The sequence below is a fragment of the Silene latifolia genome, chromosome X (assembly GCF_048544455.1).
Source record: "Silene latifolia isolate original U9 population chromosome X, ASM4854445v1, whole genome shotgun sequence".
NCBI lineage: Eukaryota > Viridiplantae > Streptophyta > Magnoliopsida > Caryophyllales > Caryophyllaceae > Silene > Silene latifolia.
Window position 1 is genome coordinate 84,456,875 of NC_133537.1, and position 19,442 is coordinate 84,476,316.

Genomic DNA, 19,442 nt, shown 5'->3' on the forward strand with positions numbered 1-19,442 from the left:
AATTTGCGGGTCTTTGGGGGTCTTTGTTTTGTTCAAAATCAAAAAACATACGGGGACAAGTTTGAACAAAGAAGTCGAAAATGTATATTCCTTGGTTACCCGCATAATACAAAAGGCTGGAAGGTATACGATCTTGAGACGGACACATTTTTTGTCTCTCGTGATGTTATATTTTATGAAGACTCGTTCCCAATTTCTACTCCCGAGGACACTGTTCCTTCTCTTGACCCGCATTCTCTCATATTTGATGATGAATCTCCTCATTCTCTTAGTGGGGGGGGATGTCTGACGGTTTGTCGTCACCCACTTCAAGTCCAACGACCCATTCTAAAACAGTGGGTCATGCGGAAATCGTGACAACTGCGGATCCTGATCAGGTTACTGAACCCACCGAGACATTTGAGCCCATACCGAGCACTGATCCCGCAACCACTGAGCTTGGTCGTGGCCAACGCATTAAGTTTCCTAACTCATGGCTGCGTGGATACGTCCTAGGTACGACTCAAAGTCCATCCCCGTCTAACTCATCGTGTCCTCCTTCATCGCCCTCAGGTAATCCTTATTCTTTAGCAAATTATGTCAATTGTGATAAATTTTCGTCTTGCCACAAAACATTCCTTGCAGCTATTACTACCGATGTTGAGCCTACCTCCTTTAAAGTTGTTGTACGGGATGACAATTGGTGTCAGGCTATGCAAAATGAAATTCGTGCTCTTGAAAACAATGGCACTTGAGAATTGACTACGCTTCCTCCCAACAAGAAGGCACTTGGTTGTCGTTGGGTGTATAAAATCAAATATAAATCCGATGGTTCAATTGAACACTATAAATCTCGGCTTGTTGTCTTTGGTAATCACCAGGTGGAAGGTTTGGACTATGGTGAAACTTTTGCTCCGGTCGTCAAATTGGTAACTATCCGCACCTTCCTCGATGTGGTTGTCGTAAAGAAATGGGAACTTCACCAAATGGATGTACATAATGCATTCCTTCATGGTGATTTAGCTGAAGAAGTTTATATGAAGCTCCCTCCGGGTTTTCATAACGAGAAAGTCAGTTAGGTATGCCGTTAAAAAAAGTCCCTCTAAAGCCTTCGTTAAGCCTCTCGGTGTTGGTTTGCCAAACTTACAAGTGCACTTCGTGAATATGGATTCGCCAGTCTTACTCGGATTATTCTTTATTCTCTTATTCAGTTGATAAGGTCCGTTTACATGTTCTTGTGTATGTCGACGATCTTGTTATAGCTGGTAATGATTCTATTGCGGTCGCCGCCTTCAAGTCCTATCTAAGTTTCTGTTTTCATATGAAAGATTTGGGTCTTTTGAAATACTTTCTTGGTCTTGAAGTAGCTCGCAGTAGTGAAGGAATTTTTCTTAATCAGCGTAAATACGCTCTTGATATTATATCTGAGACCGGTTTGTTAGGTGCTAAACCTGTTGTTACGCCTCTTGAACAACATCATCAGCTACGGATGGATGACAGTCCTCTACTCGATGATCCCGCCTGATATAGACGATTGGTGGGTCGTTTGGTTTATTTGGCTGTTACTCGCCCGGATTTGTCTTTTGTTGTTCACATTCTTTCCCAGTTCCTAAAGGAGCCACGGCATGCACACATGGAGGCCGCTTTAAGAGTAGTCCGTTATCTTAAGGGTAGTCCGTGTCAGGGAATTTTATTACGCTCTGATAGTGATTTAACTATTTCTGGTTGGTGTGATTCCGATTATGCTGGATGTCCCTTAACTCGGCGCTCTGTTAGTGGGTGGTTTGTCTTCCTTGGGCAATCACCAGTTTCCTGGAAGACCAAAAAGCAGCATACCATCTCTCTCTCTTCTGCTGAAGCGGAATATCGCTCCATGGCAGCTATCGTTTGTGAGCTTAAGTGGCTCAAAGGTCTTCTTACAAGCCTAGATGTTCTCGTCTCTTGTTCTATGCGGCTACTTTGCGACAATCAATCTGCTCTTCATCTTGCCCAGAATCCTGTATTTCATGAACGAACAAAGCACATCGAAGTTGATTGTCACTTTGTTCATGATGCCATATCGGAAGGCCTAATATCACCGGCACATATCTCTACGACCGAGCAACTAGCTGGCATTTTTACGAAGGCATTGGGTGTTCAACAATTCCATTATCTTCTCCGCAAGTTGGGTATTTTGGATCTCCATGCTCCAACTTGAGGGGGGTATTAGGAATGAATATAGGAATATCGTAATCTTAGGCATATTTGTTACGTTTGTTAAGCATAATATCTTCTTTGATTTAGTCCTCCTAATTATGAGGATATTGTAACCTATTTAAACTTACAAATGCCAAGAGCCAAATACACGATATTCACACAAATTATATCAAGTTCACGAGAGCGTCCCATAAAGTGGAGGAGCATGTGATCCCACACGATAACGGCTCATAAGGTCACATTCACCAAAAACAACCACTTCCCTTTTTTTCCAATTTTACATTATTCTCTTATCATCACATTTGTTCTCATAACAACTGTCGTCTAACTCTAATTGCTGCTATTGAGAGAGAGGTGTGACTAGCGAAATATATTGAAAATATGGAACAAATGTTTTTTTCAGACGTGTGAAAAATACATTGAAATTTACACAAGTCATGATCGATAAAGCAAAAATCACATTTGCGGGTGAAAACATCTGCCGGACAAAACGGCAAAATCCATGCTAAAGCTCATTTGAGACGGAATGTGACCTCCCGTGGCTGTTCTTCGTCGCAAATGGCCGCTTCTCCAGCTGAAATAATAATATTGACTTAAGAATTATAACTCATGTGGACAAAGTCGCAGTCTAAAAAGAGCATTCATGCACTCACACACTCTAATCAAATCTACCCTCAGGATTAAACTTGGTAAAATTGATAACTATTCATAAATATTACCTGATACCAAAGAAGAGTTCAAGCCAAGAAGAAGCACTTGAAAGAAACTTTGAGTTACAGTTGGGCGAAAACGAAAGAAATTCCTTTCCTCGTCCCAAATAACCTAATTCATACCTGTCCCAACACTAAACTAAGGACCAGAGCATAATTTGTAACTCGAATTGACTTGAACCAATATAACCAGACCTGTTGTTTAGTGTTGCAAACTGACCATTTTCCCTAGAGAACTTGATAAAGAATAGACTCGAAAATGCCCCGAATTCTTTTAAACCCGAAAATGACCTGGTCCAAACTTGACCCAGTTGATCCGTTTGTCAGGTCTACTCAGGACTTACCGGGTCAAGCGTACGCCTTTTTAATGTGCTTGGACTTTGGCCCATCACGCAAGCTCATGTTTAGGGAAGGCGATGAGTCCAGGACTAGATCGTTATACCGTAATAGGCCAGTGTTGGATATCATCTTTCTTTGACACAGTGGATCTAAGTTGGAACTGGACCCATTGGTAGTTTCATCTCCTCACCGATGGTTGGTTAAATAGGGAACTTGGAATGGCATCACGCAATGATGATTCAAATAACACGAGTTAGTTTTATTTGAAATTATTAAATCATGGTACTACGTTAACCAAATACGATACGTCATTTCGACCAACCTGTCCAATTGTGCAGAATTCTTCTCACGTATTTGTGGATCACAAGTAGTTCGATCTGAATGGAAAGTCTATTTTTGAATATACAACATCTCATATGAGTCAATGGTTTTTGTCATATCTAAACCATACAATATTACAGTTAATACAAAAAAATTCTTGGGAAAACTGAGCTCAGGTGAGAGCAGTATTTTTGCTAGCATAAATATCGTGTTAAAATTACGTAAAACAGATGGCACTCGCCAGTTTGTGCAATTATGTTAAACTTACGTTAGCCGGATTGGAGTCACGGATTTGAAATTCTTATGAAGATTACAGACAAGGAAGCTTGAGATCATTGTGATTTAGCTGCTGTGTCTGTAAGGCAGATTGTCGCATCTTTGACTAAAATGCTTGATAACTATTGTATAATAAACTCTGCACCTTGTACAATCTTCAGAGTAGAATCTTTGTATTTAAATGACAAGGTCAAGTTCTAATAACTACTGCACTACAATCAACTCTAAAACTGATTTTCATCATTAATAACATTTGTCAAACTATTTAAAATATGAATCGGGATCATCTGTCTCATTTCCTTATTCCGTCTTCTCTCCTCTATTTTTATTTTCTCATACATAATTCTGAATTTTTTTTCTAAAATAGGACTGGGAACAAAAGAAATTAACAAAATAGGGTCAATTTCAAATTAATTATCCAAAATAGGTCCACGTAGGATCGGAATGTCTGGAAATTTGCTTCGGAATAAGTCGCTCAGCCCCAAACCGATTTTATAGAAACACAAATATTTTGGGGAAAAAAAATTTGTAGTCACGCGGAGTCGAACCCAGGCTTTCCTCAAAATTACCACGCATACTCTCAACATCTTATCTATATTAATGCAAAAGAAATGCTAAACACAGGATGCGCCACATCATTCACCCAATTTTTCTTTTTTTTTTTTTTTTTTTTTTTTGGGAAATTCAGGTAATGGTAGGTCCCGTTTACGTGGAAAGAGTTTATTTCTTTAAATCGTCTCTGACAAACATGCGACAAATTATGTCATAGAAAATATTTTATGAAATAAATAGATAATCGGCAGAAGTAAAAGTAATTGCATATGAACGGAATGAATTAAAAATCGAAATAAATGAAAATAATTACATATAATCGGACTGAATTACATAGTTAATGAAATAAATAGATAATCGGCAGAAATAAAAGAAATTGCATATAAACGGAATGAATTACAAATCGGAATAAATGAAAGTAATTACATATAATCGGACTGAATTACATAGTTAATGAAATAAATAGATAATCGGCAGAAGTAAAAGAAATTGCATATAAACGGAATGAATTACAAATCGGAATAAATAAAAGTAATTACATATAATCGGACTGAATTACATAGTTACTAATAAAATTACATAATTACGTGAATAAATTACATTTACTTACGGGATTGAATAACAAATAATGTGAATATTTTACAGAAATTAATGAAATAATTCGTCTTTGCCTTTATGCTTGACGAATATAGGTGTTCATACCTCCAAGAAACTTGGTGATTACGGAAAATACGTAACAATCAATGTCAAATCCCCGAGAACCACTATCATGAAAATTTTCACTTTTTAGAATAATTTGCCTATGTTAAAGTTGATTATTAAATTATATTTCTTTTTTCGGGATGTAAAGTTTTTTATGTATGCAAATTTTATTTAAAATAGTATATTACGTTATTTACTCTTAAACCATTGCACGTGAACACGTATTTGAAATAAGTGTAAACATTAATTATGTAGATCGCTGATTTAAACCAACCAGATAATTACAATAGAAATGCAAAAAAAAAAAAAAAAAAAAAAAAATACATCCAAAAATATTAATACCGGCCCAAATACATACCCGTGTAATTTTGCACGGGTTTAAAACTAGTTGAAGTTTAAACCAGGAGAATCTCGTTGATTAAATAGAGCGTTGAAACGTATTTAATTTTTGTACCTAATTCCAAGACACATTTAGTTTGGAATATTCATTTTAAACGCGTAATTACATCACAAAAGTTACTTTGCACTGATGGTCATTGTCTGAATATAGATGGTCTAAAATCGTGAGTTTGATTCCGATTTGGTACAATATCATTTTTTTTAAAAAAATTTTGCAAAATTGTTATAGTCTCTATGGGGCTGAGCGTCTGTAGGTCAAATCGCTCAGCCGCTCAACGATTCATTTCCGAAGCAGATTTTCATATATCTCGATGCTACATGGACCCATTTTGGGTAATTAATTTGAAGTAGGCCCTATTTTGTTACTTTTTTGGGTTTTCTACCCTATTTTAGAAAAAAAATCCGTAATTCTCTTATTATGTTTACACAAATATTTTTAATGATTAATGCCTATTTGTCAAATGGAGAACTAGCGAGACACAAAATGGTACACGGAAATGAGAGAGAGAACTCGGACTGGCCACTGGAGTATTAGGATTTAGGAAGAGTGATTCATATATCTTAAAAGCAATTGTGACATCAATTTAACCATTACTATTATTATTATTATAATTAATATGTGGTTTCCAAAATGTAAAATTAAAACGCTAGAAAAGTGGACACAATTCTACAAAGTTTTGCAAATACTAGTAACGCAATTGAATGGACACAAATAATGTATCTTTAATTGGCACTCATCAATATTTGGTAGTTGATGGAAGGTACATTTTACGCGAATAGCATTCGAGACAAAGGATAGGATGAAGATGCTTAGCCTCCTTCGGAATTCTTGGTGTCCACCAATTAAGGGTCCAAATAGTAAGTAGTAACAAAGGTAACCTAATCATGATCCCAACGTTTGCAAAGTGACACAATGAGCCATTTTCACAAATCACTGGCTAACAACACCACCGTTTATGTGAGAAGACGGAACCTAAAGTTAGATATCAGCATCGTTTATGTAAGAGGATGTTGAGATGGCAATGGGTGGATATGAACGGGATGAAAACATATTCATATCCATATTCATTCATTTAAATTTTGTCTCATTTATAAATCACCTTTATTTATTTACTATTTTATTATTATACTCACTCTTATTCGCAAGGTCTAAGCGGAAGAAAATAGCACTTATTGGATATTTTCACCTTTAAAATTAAATTTCAGGCGATAAAATTTCTATAAAAAAAAGACTACTTTTTTAATCACAAACCGCACAAGTACCCAACAACTTAAATTCAATACTAATGTCACCAAATTATCAACTATAAAGTTCAAAGTAAGACTTTCAGTTGTGATATTTTAATTTTTTCATCACAAAATTTTAGTTACTTTGGTTTTGAATACATATTTTTTAAATTAATCACAAATATGAATTTAAGGTATTTATAAGATGGTTAAGAGGGTGATGGACAAACAAAATCTACTCGTATATCTCATCCTACGCTCACCCATATCCATACCCTACCTTAAATTCCAAGGAAAAAAATAGTCATTTATATTCCACCTATTTAATTTAGGGTGATGAATTATTTACATGGTAAAGGTGAAACCGCCGTCCCGGGAGCATGGTACCCAAAGTTGGATATCATTTATGATGCTAAAGTCATTTCATGTTAGCTATGTTGTGTCACTAAATAAAGAGGATGACATAAAGTTATAGCGCATTTGGACACTGCAATTTTACCATAAATAAAACATGTTTGTCACAAGAAACAAAAGCTCAAAAACAATGGGCTACATTGTGAGCTCTTTATTTGCATTTGCAGTGTGTGGTTTCACTGTACAGAAATATACAGTTTTAAACCTCGGTGAAAATTCTAAAATGCACCTGTTTGTTTGTTAATAAAACAACTGTACTATTCGACAGTTATTTACTACATCAGTCATTCCTGAACAAACAAACATGTACTTGGTGTAGTATATTTTAGCATCTGATCTTATAAGCTAAGAAAATTACTATTCCAACTTGCACTATGAAAGAGCTCATTCCCGAGTAAAAACAGTCAATCCCTCGAATCCTCTTGAATTAGAGTTAGACAGTAGACACTTAAAAGAGATTTGATTTATTTATTTGTACGGAAATACGAGAGGGCAAGAGTAGATAATCGCCAAGTATTGATCTTAGGGTGTGTTTGGATTGAGTGATTTGGAGGGAAAAGAAAGGGAGGGAGAGTATGGGATTTAAACTCCCTTGTTTGGATAGCAAATAAGGGTGGAAATGGAGGGGGAGAGATTTGGAGGGATACATTTTCCTCCTCCAGCGATATCAAAATCTCTCCACATGAAAAGCAAAGATTTGGAAGGAAATTGTATCCAAACACCCACACCCCATTTTCCCTCCCCTTCCCTTACCTCCCTTTCTCTTCCCTCCTTCCCCCTCCCCTCCCTTTCCCTCCACTTTTGCTATCCAAACACAGCCTTAATTGTTTACAAAACACATACTACTACTACTACTGCTACTACTATATGTATTAATTAAGGAAATAAGAAAGCAAAAGTAGTAGAAACAAGTAAAGTAAGAGTGAGATTCTGGCCCAGGTTTGCTGTTTGTTGAGAAGACAATGTACAAAAAACTCTTGCCCGTGAATGTTGCATGTGAGAGCCATTGAGAGCTGTTACAATCACAGCACCTTAGAATTTGTAGCTTAAGACCCAGTCACGTGCACTCTCTTTGGCATTTCTAGTTTCTACTGCCTTGTGCTGTGCTTAAGAATACCACCACCATTCCACAAAATCAAAGTCCTAAAAACAATAACAAAAACAGAGGACAAGAATTACGAGATAAGTAATTCTAATTACTTCTACATAAATGTAACTACTGTGAATTATCAATATGGTCCTAAATAGTACTCAGTACATTGTATTATTTGTTTCTTTTCCGCAAACAACCATGTGAAAATACACACAAGCAATTCAGTATTTAAGTCATATCGACTGTTCAATTCTCTTGAGGGCCGGGGTACTCCACAACATTAATATTATGCATACAATCTTGTATCTATCTCACCATGCAAATCATGTTTTTGACTCTAAATCATTTCAATGGTCCTTGTAAATACAGTCGAAACAGCCTCAACTGCAGCAATGTAAACAAGCAACAATACAGTAGCATGAAAAACCGGACGACTCACACACATATAGTCACATGCAACTACAAAAGTGACACATGTCAACAATTTGAAGGGACCAACACTATATGCCTATATCGACCATCCAAACTTGACACACAATTTATAAAAGAATAATAATGTCGTATAATAAAACAATGAAAAATAGAGATTAAAGACGACGGAGTCAATAAAACAAATAATGGAAGATAAGCTTATAGTCTTGTGACACTAGGTAATTCCCCACTTATTTAAACCTCAACTGCCTCTGCTTCATCAGTTATAAAAAAAAAAAAAAAAAAAACACCTGCTCTGCTTTCTCCTCCCCAAACCTCTCATATACACCCATTACTTTCTTCAATCTCGCAACTAAAATCACAAACATCATGAATTTTCACTTAACAAGTTTCACAGTAATGCTTCTCATTGTTGTGCTAGTTTGGTCGACTCATGTTGATATGTGCAATGCCAGAAGAAACAGGCATTGGAAACATAAAACATCTCCATCGTCCCCAGTGCTTAAGAAGAAAGGATATAGCAATAACCACCGCAGCCAACACCATACTACTAAACCCAAGACAAAATCTCCATACCATAAGCCTCCTCCATCGCCTACGTCGAGTCCTGCACCGATAGTGGCAGCTCCACCAACTACCAAGGCTCCTCCTTACTACAAAGAAAGATCACCTCCATGTCCTACGCCTGTAGTCGACATTCCGTCACCTGATAAAATCTTTACTGTACTAGATTTTGGAGCCAAGGGTGATGGTAATTCTGATGACACTAAGGTACACTCTAATACCTTTACATTGCACTCATTTCTTGATTTCAAAACTATAAGAAGACTATCTTTGTTTTTACTTCAAATTATATTCTACTGCCCCATAATTGTCTTACACAACTAGTTATTTTATTCCAACATTCCATATAACATAACAATAGCCATCACAAGAAGATTGGATCAGATGTTAACTTAGTTATTTATACAGTGCCACAATGCTCATTTGATATCTACTCGAGAGAACTGTCAATTAAACCCAGTTATAAGTACGTAACACATCTATATCAGAGAGCGAAAAAAAAAAAAAAAAAAAAAAAAAACAGTTTTTTACGTAATATGAAGCGTCTAAAGTATAGGATCATTTCATGTCGGAACATTATGCACCACAGATATATGTGACTGTGAGAGAGATAGAAGAATTGTAGTAACATAGACTCAAGCTAGTATAATGTCGGGATGACAATATATAAAACTATACACCACAGCATTTAGTCACATTTAGCGCAGACTTCGGAGGACTGAACTGACTTCAGCAAAAGCATTAATGTCAATAACATTCATATAGAGTACACTGCTTTATTGACGCATAAAAAATGCTGTATCTTAGTGCATCACAAGTCACAAGGCACAAGCATTCCAAAATAAACAGAACCAGTATCACAAGTAATCAATAAAGCAAATATAACTATAGAACTGGGACATAGGTACATCAATCATATTAGTGGTGTTTTTACCATATACGTAGTCATGCTACTTCCGCCCCAAATTTATTGTCCTCGTTTGAATTACGGTTCATGGAGGTCACCTTTAGCCATTAATTATTATAGAGAAATAAAATTTAAAACTATTTAAGTTTGATTTATTAAAATAACTACAGAACATCTCAGCATCATTTCTAAAATGTTGTAATTAACTAAATATTGTATATTGTGAGATAGCATTATTTAAAGTCGACGACATCGTTTGGAAATATATAAAAGGGATGCAGGGAGTAAATTGTATAGGAAAAGAAGACTGGTAAAAAGGACAATGTCAATCAAGGTTGGGACCATTGATAAAATTTCTAGTTACGGCAGTTTGGGTCCAGATTCCAATAGCAATTATATTCACTAATGCACAAACTACCAAACGAAAAGCAGCAGTAAAAGTTGTGGTTAAGAGATGTTCTCACTGATAACGTAGAGATAATCATACTATTGTGTGACGCAGGCATTCGAAGCTGCATGGGCAGCAGCTTGTAAAGTGGAGTCATCAACAATGTTAATTCCTTCAGGGTATCAATTTCTTGTAGGACCCATTTCATTTTCAGGTCCTTACTGCCAAAAAGACATAGTTTTCCAGGTAATTTCTTAACAGCTCAAACAGTTTTCTGGAGTTGTACATTCGCTAAATAGTTTCTTTAACACCAGCGAACATAATTAGCACTACAAAACAGACAATTACCAACTAAGCAAACAACAATCCATTAGACATGTGAATTTCTTGACGTGAAATTTTCAATACGTTGCAGGTTGACGGGACAATTATCGCCCCGATAGGTCCTAATGCTTGGAGTTCTGATCCAATGTGGTGGATGGATTTCACAAAACTAGTAGGACTTACCATTCAAGGGAAGGGCACCATAGACGGAAGCGGCTCGGATTGGTGGAAAGAGGCCTCACATGAAGAAGCTCCATGGGATGACGAAACACAAATGATCATCCCATTAAATAACACAATGCTAGAAAGTCCGCCAATGCCTGTAATAAACTTCACTCGTCAATTTCTTCTCAAACACATCACCAGTCAGCCATTCAGACCATTGAAATTCAGGCTAATTGACATGCGTAATTATGTTACAGGTTGGAAGTCAGCTCAGTGGAATGCCGAGTGTCAAGCCAACGGTAATTATCAAGTTTAAATCTGACTACAGCTCAATCTTTCAGGAACAACAAATTCCGATGGTCCCTTATGAGGCCAATCCGCAGGCTTTTTTGGGCCTATTTTGAAGCCCAAACTCCAAAAAATAAAATTAGGGGCCGGGCTTATTTAGATTTCTAGGCCATTTAATGAGCTCTACTAATGGCTGATGTATTATGCTATGCAGGCAGTAAGGTTCTATGGCAGCATTAATGTAACAGTCACAGGCATAACGATTCAAAACAGTCCTCAGTGCCATCTCAAGTTTGACAATTGTATTGGAGTCACAGTTTATTCAATGACAGTCTCATCACCTGGTGATAGTCCTAATACTGATGGAATCCACCTACAGAATTCTAAAAACGTGCTCATTCACTCTTCAAGTCTTGCCTGTGGTAATTAAGCTCCTCCCACTTAAAGTAGCTCATACCCTAATTTTATCTCCAAAAACAATCACAATGTTGTGGCATAATACGTACGTCATCTGTCTCGCAATAAGATTAACACCCCCTTTTACCACAAGAATTGAGAATTATTGATGATGGGAAGGCAAAGGGGATAAAATTGGTGATGAGAGGTATGTAAATGGGCCAAAAATGAGTGAGATTTCTTCTAAGATTGTGGTCCTTAGTAGTCAGATTACTGGAACAAACAAGAATACGCCAAAGACTGCGACAAAGTGGTGATGCACTGAGGTTTAAATCTGAGAGTTACCTCCAATTAACCAGCCTGGCAACAAAGTTCAGCAAGTAGTGTAATCTGGATTCTTGCAGGTGGCATTCCACACAAATTATAGACAAGCGTCACCAAAAAACCTTCAAGATGTAGTGTAGTAGAGGACCACACCTACGAACCCCAAAGAAAGATGGAAATACAACCATGGAATCTACCAACGGTCTTCCTGGAAGGAAATAGCAGAGACATTAGTTCCAGATAAACTCAAAGAAGAAAATTATTTCTGTTGTATAGAAAGGTTGATCAGAAAACAAGTTGACCAAAATCTGACAAGAGACATTCTGTGCAGGTGATGATTGTATTTCGATACAAACTGGATGTTCAAATGTATATGTCCACAATGTGAACTGTGGACCTGGACATGGCATCAGCATTGGCAGTCTAGGGAGGTTCAACACTAAAGCATGTGTCTCTAATGTCACCGTCAGAGACGTTAGTATGCAAGGCACGATGACAGGAGTCCGCATAAAGACATGGCAGGTACAAATATCACATTTAATGATTTTTACACAATTAGCATAAATATTTAAAATAGACGGCAAATATTACTTATAAAAAGATGAGTAATATCATCAGTGCATAAGAAACAAGCAACAACACCTCAAGCAATACAACTGTGTAATAAACATTATATCATAGGAAAATTACTTATATAGTTATATGCCTACAACTATTCTATTCTCCAGGGTGGTTCGGGATCTGTGCAAGGAATAATGTTCTCAAACATACAAATGAGTGAGGTTCAGCTTCCGATTGTGATTGACCAATATTATTGTGACAAAAGCAAATGCAAGAATGAAACAGCGGCGGTTGCTGTGTCAGGCGTCACATATCAAAACATTAAAGGAACATACACAGTAAAGCCAGTACATTTGGCGTGCAGCGATGACCTTCCATGCACAGACATAACCTTAAATACCATACAACTAAAACCACTGCAAGGACTCTATCGAATATCTGATCCATACTGTTGGCAGTCATTTGGAGAACTAACCACACCGATAGTACCTCCAGTCGGTTGTTTACAGATAGGAAAGCCGTTGAAGAACAAGGTTCAGACTGACGTTGATATATGTTGAAGACATCATAACTGTATTTTTATGCACGTTTAATTATTGTGGTCAGTCTGATATAGTGTGTTCTGACCCTTTTTACACCATTGGCTAGATAGCTAAAGAGTATATATATAATTATATATTATATATTAAGGCTAGTAGGTTAAAGAGCCCCTATCCAGTAGGGTTAAGTTGATTAGTGTCGAGTGTGGGTATTGCCTGCCAAGAAGGTTATTTGATCAAGGGATTGTTCGTGTAAGATACATACGGAGTATTACATAAAGCATGATATAAAAGTTTGATAAATAATCTTCAGTTCACAACCTCTAAGAGCAGACTGTAGATGTTGTAGGATCTTTTTTTTATAAAAATCATGACAGATCCGAAGAGAAATTGATGAGAACCTAATTTTATAGAAACAAAAATAGAATATGCACATGCAGTTCTAAGTATCATCAGAGGACATTATATTCAAACTCCTTCAGCATCCAAATAATAAAAATTTCATAATTTCATGCAGCTCCAAGTAGGAGATAAACACTGCTGATGGGCATTCCATGCCGAACGCCACCATAAATCCTTTTTCTGTCTACCAGAAAATTATGGACTCTCTTATCCACAGGACAAATACATAAACAAGTAAACAACTACCATGGTCCATACCCACATGAAAATACTATCTTGGAGAGATTATGTTGGGGTTTTTGGTACAAATAATATAAAAATGCAAAGACACAATATTTTTGTTATGGGACTAACCCACAACCCAACTTGTATTATTATTCACACACTAACAATAATACAATCAATCCTCCAACACTTGGCTACTAGCTAAGATTTCAATCTATGCTTAACTCGGGATATTAAGCATACACTCACTCTTACTTATCCAACATGACTAATGACCCTTATTTATATAAGGTCCTAAGTCCTAACTTATCTAGCAACATTAAGAGTCTTAACACTTGCTAACATAACTCCTAATATTTACACTTAGTAACATAAACATCTAAAACATAAATAGTAGTAACTTAAACATAAAGACTCTATATGTTACTACTTACTAGCTTATCAATAAAGTTGGGGTTACATTGCCAATAGATTATGACCTATATAACCTTTTAAGTTGTCTCCATTAGACCCTCAAAAAGGTTGTGTAGCCCCAAACATCAATTTTTGGTTTTCATATGATATACCTTCAGGGGCATCTCAAAATCTTCAAGACCATAATTTTTAAGCATATCCTCTCCTACTACAGTAAACTCTCCGGGTTTGATACACTAAATTCTACAAGAAGGAAGTCAAAGACACAACCATTTCTCAGTGACAGGATAAATCAGGACCCAACTGTTTTTGAGGGTGGTTTAGCCCAATTCTAATTTCTGACCTTGCGAGAGTTATAATCGAAGTGCTATTGCAAGCCTACAACCTCTAAACTTCTATTTTACCTAGGCAACAAAATTGTCAGAAATATACTAAGCAGCTCAAACTTATTTTGAGTACGCTGACACCGGAAAATGTCCTTTGTAATGCTAGTCATTCCAGCATATTTCCAACATACTCCGTATTCCACATCCACAGATATGCAGGTATACATAGTAGGAAAATCATGAGAGATACTGATGGCTAATAATGGACACAAAATCAAGGTTTACAGATAATTAAGGTGCAGGCGTCATTCCAACCTTCAATACACATTTCTTGAACATCTCTTTCGATACTTTTACAATAAGAGATGAAGAGAGGAAGTGACCATGTAGCCAGTACAAAAAAATACTCAATAATATTAGTTCCTACCGCTTGCTTGAACTGATTTACTCCCACCGGCTCAATTTAAAATAGGAAAATTCATATCGAAAGGGCAGAATTGATTTAACTATTCAAGGAAGATGTAATTGCAACCACATGAGTCCTAAAACAACCAATACCATTGCATTCACAAAACACAACTACTGAGACCCCACCCCAATTCACAATCACATTGATATGTTTCCCTAATGCTGAACTGTGAATTTTTTTTTTGGTACGAATGCTGAACTGTGAATTAAAACATTAAAATCCAGTTATTACAAATATAAAGAACGGAAATAGCAAGGGAAAATATACCGTGAGATGGAGGCGATTAGGTTTTGACGGTTTCATTATATTGCTCACTCAATTTTGTATCCACTTCTCTCTCTAGAAATATTCTCTCTAAAATTCCTCTCTTTTTGAATGCAAAGCCCGCCTGATGGTCTCCCTCCGGAGACTGGTTCGATACAATCGTTCACAAAAAATACCAAACGTAAGACTATGCATATTAGCGAGTTTAATGCTTCGAAGGCAGTCATTGCGACTGATAATTCCATGAACATTGAGCCAAATAACAATCAGAGTCCTCCTATCCCAACTCCAACCAAATCTGGCACTTCATATAGTAATATGGTCCAGGGATATGTTAATGATTCAATGAATGATGATATATACGATTTAGATGATATGGCCGTCGATTCGGAAGACGACGACACCACTGATGTAGAAGACGAAGATGATACTTGTCCTACTATAGGTTATCTAAAAATGAGAAATCGTCAATTAGAAAACCTTGGAGGCGGTCCTTGATAATCAAGATGTTCGACAAACAGATAGGTTACCTTTCTCTCATGAGAAAACTACAGGCAAAATGGTCAATTCGAGGTAAACTCACATTGACCGATCTTGGTAATTCCTATTATGTGGCTCGTTTTACTTCTATTGAGGACAAGGACCATGGATGATAGACGACCATTATCTCACTATTCGGAAATGGGTGCCGAATTTTGTCCCGGCTGAGGACAAAATAAATCGATTAACAGCATGGGTTCGTATCCCCAACCTTCCAGTCGAGTATTTCAATAAGGAATTCCTTATGAAAATAGGGGATAAGATAGGAAATGTCATTCGGGATAGACAAAAATACTGAAATGGCAGAACGCGGCCAGTTTACTCGTATGAGTATTGAAGTTAACATAGATAAGCCTTTAATATCTAAATTTCGGTTGAATAAAAAGGTATATCACATCCAGTACGAGGGTTTGCGGATGATCTGTTTTGAATGTGGAAGACTCGGTCATTTGCGAGAAAATTGTCCGGGTGATAAGGTCACGACCCCTACTGAGGCCTCCGACAACCAGTCTCACAATTCAGTCGAAGCTTCTCATGTACATAAGAGACCGAACCAGGCAGGAGTCACTACCACGAAAGAAACAGAGGCTAATTTCGGGGAGTGGATGCTTGTTAAAAAAACCTCCAAGGAGGAAGACAGCTGCAAAAACCGATAGTCCGAATCCGAATCCTTTCCAGACGGGTAACAGCAAGAGCATTTTCAATTTCGGAAAAAATCAGAATAATATTCCGGGCTCGAGATTCTCTTCCCTATCTGAGGAAAGGATTGATTTAAACGCACAAATTCCTCCAAAAGTTTCTCCTATTCCTAGCAATAATCCACCCATTATGCCAAATAATATTACTCCCAATTATAATATTAACCATAATATCCTTTCCACTCCTTCCCACAATATTATACACCATAAAATCCAGAATCGGGTCAACACAAAGCTTCCTAAACAGTCTACTAAATATCTTAAGAAAAATTTAGCCTCTACTAATCTTCCAAAAAATCAAACAAATATTTTGCAGGATATTACAAATTCCCCTTTAATTTATTCTAAAACTATCCCCCAATCCCCTGTTACTACTACTCTGCCCCCAACGACTGAAAACAGACAGAACGACAATGTCCCAAATTATGAACCCCACATATCAATATTTTACACCCCCCCCCCCCCCCTCTCCACAACTCCGGTGCCTACCACAACCTCCTATGGTCGAGATGATCCCCCCAACCAGGAAACACATGGTGAAGCTATCGCCGGAGATGCCCGCTCCCTTTATGAGGGTGATGGTACAGGAGAGTCCAACGATGGACATTACGTTTCAATCAATCGAGAAGGACCCATCGAGTCTCCAATTGGAGATGTCGATACCATGGAATGTTAATCAGGTCTTGTCACTTGTAAGTCGAGCCTATCTATCTTTTCTGAATTACGCACCGTTTTCTATGTCAGACAGAATTCCTATTTTGACTCCAAACTTATCCCCTATCACATGCCTAGTGTGGAATATACAGGGGACTGGAAATCGGAATAAAATTAACGCTCTTAAAGAGGTCGTTAGAAATTTTAAGCCTTCAGTGATTGCTCTACTAGAAACTCATAAAGATGGTAGCCATGCCGAAAAAATTAGTAGTGTTCTGGGATACAGAGGTCATTGTCGGGTCGATGCTATTGGATTTAGTGGTGGTATTTGGCTGTATTGGCGTCCCGAATTGGTTACAGTCAATCTTGTCAAAGAACATTCGCAATTTATTACGGTTGAGATTGCTCGTAATGGAGCCGTCCCATGGTTCTTTACCGCTGTCTACGCTAGTCCTAACCCGCAGAATAGACATGATTTGTGGTCTGAATTAGAGCAATATGCTAATTCTAATAACCACCCTTGGCTTCTCGCGGGAGATTTTAATGAAACCCGTTCCCTAGCTGAACGTCATGGAGGAAATCAGAATATGGCGCGAAGATGCGAATTATTCAATAACTGGGTGGATAATTGCGAATTATTAGAGCTCGAATTTTCGGGTCCTTCTCATACCTGGGCCAGAGGGAACTCGGAGGAGACAAGACAAAGCGCTCGCTTGGATCGTGCTCTTTGTAATAGTGAATGGGGTACCATGTTTGACAATGCTAATGTTCGTCACCTTCCCGCGTTTCAATCTGACCACTGTCCTCTTCTTATTTCTCCAAACGGGTTTGCTCCTCTAAATTCGATACAAAGACCCTTCCGTTTTCAAGCTGCGTGGTTGACTCACGAACATTTTTCGGATTTTGTAAAAGATAGTTGGTCAAGTAATAGTAATCTCGTAACTCAATTATCTAGCTTATCTACTAAACTGCAAAACTGGAATGAAACAGTTTTTGGCAATATTTTCCGCGAAAAACGAGAATTAATGGCTAGGATAGGAGGTTGTCAGAGAGAACTTTCCCATAATCGGCAGAGACATCTTATAAAATTGGAAGCGAATTTACGCAGAAAATTGGATGATGTTCTGGAACGTGAAGAGATTTTATGGTACCAGAAATCCCGTGTGGAATTTATCAAAGATGGGGACAGGAATACTTCGTTTTTTCATGTCAGTACACTTGTGCGTAGATGGCGTAATAAAATTAATTCTTTAAAGGACGATGCAGGTGTATGGGTGGAAAACAAAGACGATGTAAAGCGTATTGTGGTTGATTATTTTAAGAAGTTGTATACAGAGGACACCCCTTATCCTTCAGAGGAGGAAGTTGATATTTCGTATGGTAATTTTCAAGATTATAGCAATGAGCAATGGGAATGGTTGACTCGATACTTTTCAGTAGCTGAAATAGAGAGGGTAATCTTCGACATGGGCTCTCTTAAAGCTCCTGGACCCGATGGGTTTCAAGCGCTATTCTACCAAAAAAACCGGTCTGTAGTCAAAGCCGACGTATGTGCCATGGCCGTGAAAGCTCTAGAGGGAAAAGGTTTTCCAGACGGTCTGAACGATACTCATCTTGTGCTTATTCCAAAAATAACAGCCCCCGAGCATATCTCTCAATTTCGGCCTATTAGTTTATGTAATGTTGCTTACAAAATTGTAAGTAAAACGATAACCAACCGAATTAAGAAGGTTCTTCCGTATCTAATTTCGGAAAATCAAAGTGGCTTCGTCCCAGGTCGCGCCAGATTACTGATAATATTGTAGTATTTCAGGAGGCCATTCATACGATGCACAAAAAGAAAGGAGCTAAAGGTTATATGGCTATTAAAATCGACTTGGAGAAAGCTATGACCGTCTTAGATGGAAATTCATCGAGAGTACTCTTTCGGATATGCTTTTTCCTCCTCTCCTAATTGATACAATCATGGAATGTGTCACTACCTCGTCCATGAAAATCTTATGGAATGGTGAAGCTACTGAAGATTTTACCCCGACACGAGGAGTTAGACAAGGAGACCCGTTATCATCCTATTTATTTGTTATGTGCCTCGAAAAATTACAACAAGCTATTGACGAACGAGTTGCAAAGACCGACTGGCTACCTATCCCTATCTGCAAAGGTGGGCCAAAAATTTCAAATTTATTTTTCGCTGATGATATGGTGTTATTTGCGGAAGCTAAGATTGATCAAGCTATCGTCATCAAATATGTACTCGACAATTTCTGCAAGGCCTCGGGTGAGAAGGTTAGTATTGCCAAGTCTAAAGTATTTTTTTCCCCGAATACTCTGGACTTAATTCGAGCTGAGATCAC

At 37.5% G+C, this 19,442-nt stretch overlaps 1 protein-coding gene and 1 long non-coding RNA gene across 2 annotated transcripts; one reads left to right on the forward strand and one right to left on the reverse strand.

Moving 5' to 3' along the window:
• Nucleotides 1-8,027: 8,027 nt before the first annotated feature.
• Nucleotides 8,028-10,332, reverse strand: LOC141623434 (uncharacterized). Its single transcript, XR_012533373.1, has 2 exons — nucleotides 10,139-10,332; nucleotides 8,028-8,258 (listed from the first exon to the last, which is right to left on the reverse strand). It is a non-coding gene; the product is annotated as an uncharacterized LOC141623434 (long non-coding RNA).
• On the forward strand, nucleotides 8,770-13,402 carry LOC141623433 (polygalacturonase At1g48100-like). Its single transcript, XM_074439542.1, has 7 exons — nucleotides 8,770-9,411; nucleotides 10,614-10,745; nucleotides 10,915-11,145; nucleotides 11,246-11,287; nucleotides 11,491-11,698; nucleotides 12,328-12,518; nucleotides 12,725-13,402. Exons 1-7 carry the CDS (start codon nucleotides 9,010-9,012, stop codon nucleotides 13,115-13,117), a joined length of 1,599 nt encoding a protein of 532 aa, XP_074295643.1. The 5' UTR covers nucleotides 8,770-9,009; the 3' UTR covers nucleotides 13,118-13,402.
• Nucleotides 13,403-19,442: the final 6,040 nt, after the last annotated feature.

Coding starts and splice junctions, on each gene's coding strand:
- LOC141623433 (XM_074439542.1), top strand. CDS start 9,010: ATGAATTTTCACTTAACAAGTTTCACAGTAATGCTTCTCATTGTTGTG. Junction 9,412..10,613: donor GTAATTCTGATGACACTAAG/GTACACTCTAAT, acceptor TGTGTGACGCAG/GCATTCGAAGCTGCATGGGC. Junction 10,746..10,914: donor AAAAAGACATAGTTTTCCAG/GTAATTTCTTAA, acceptor AATACGTTGCAG/GTTGACGGGACAATTATCGC.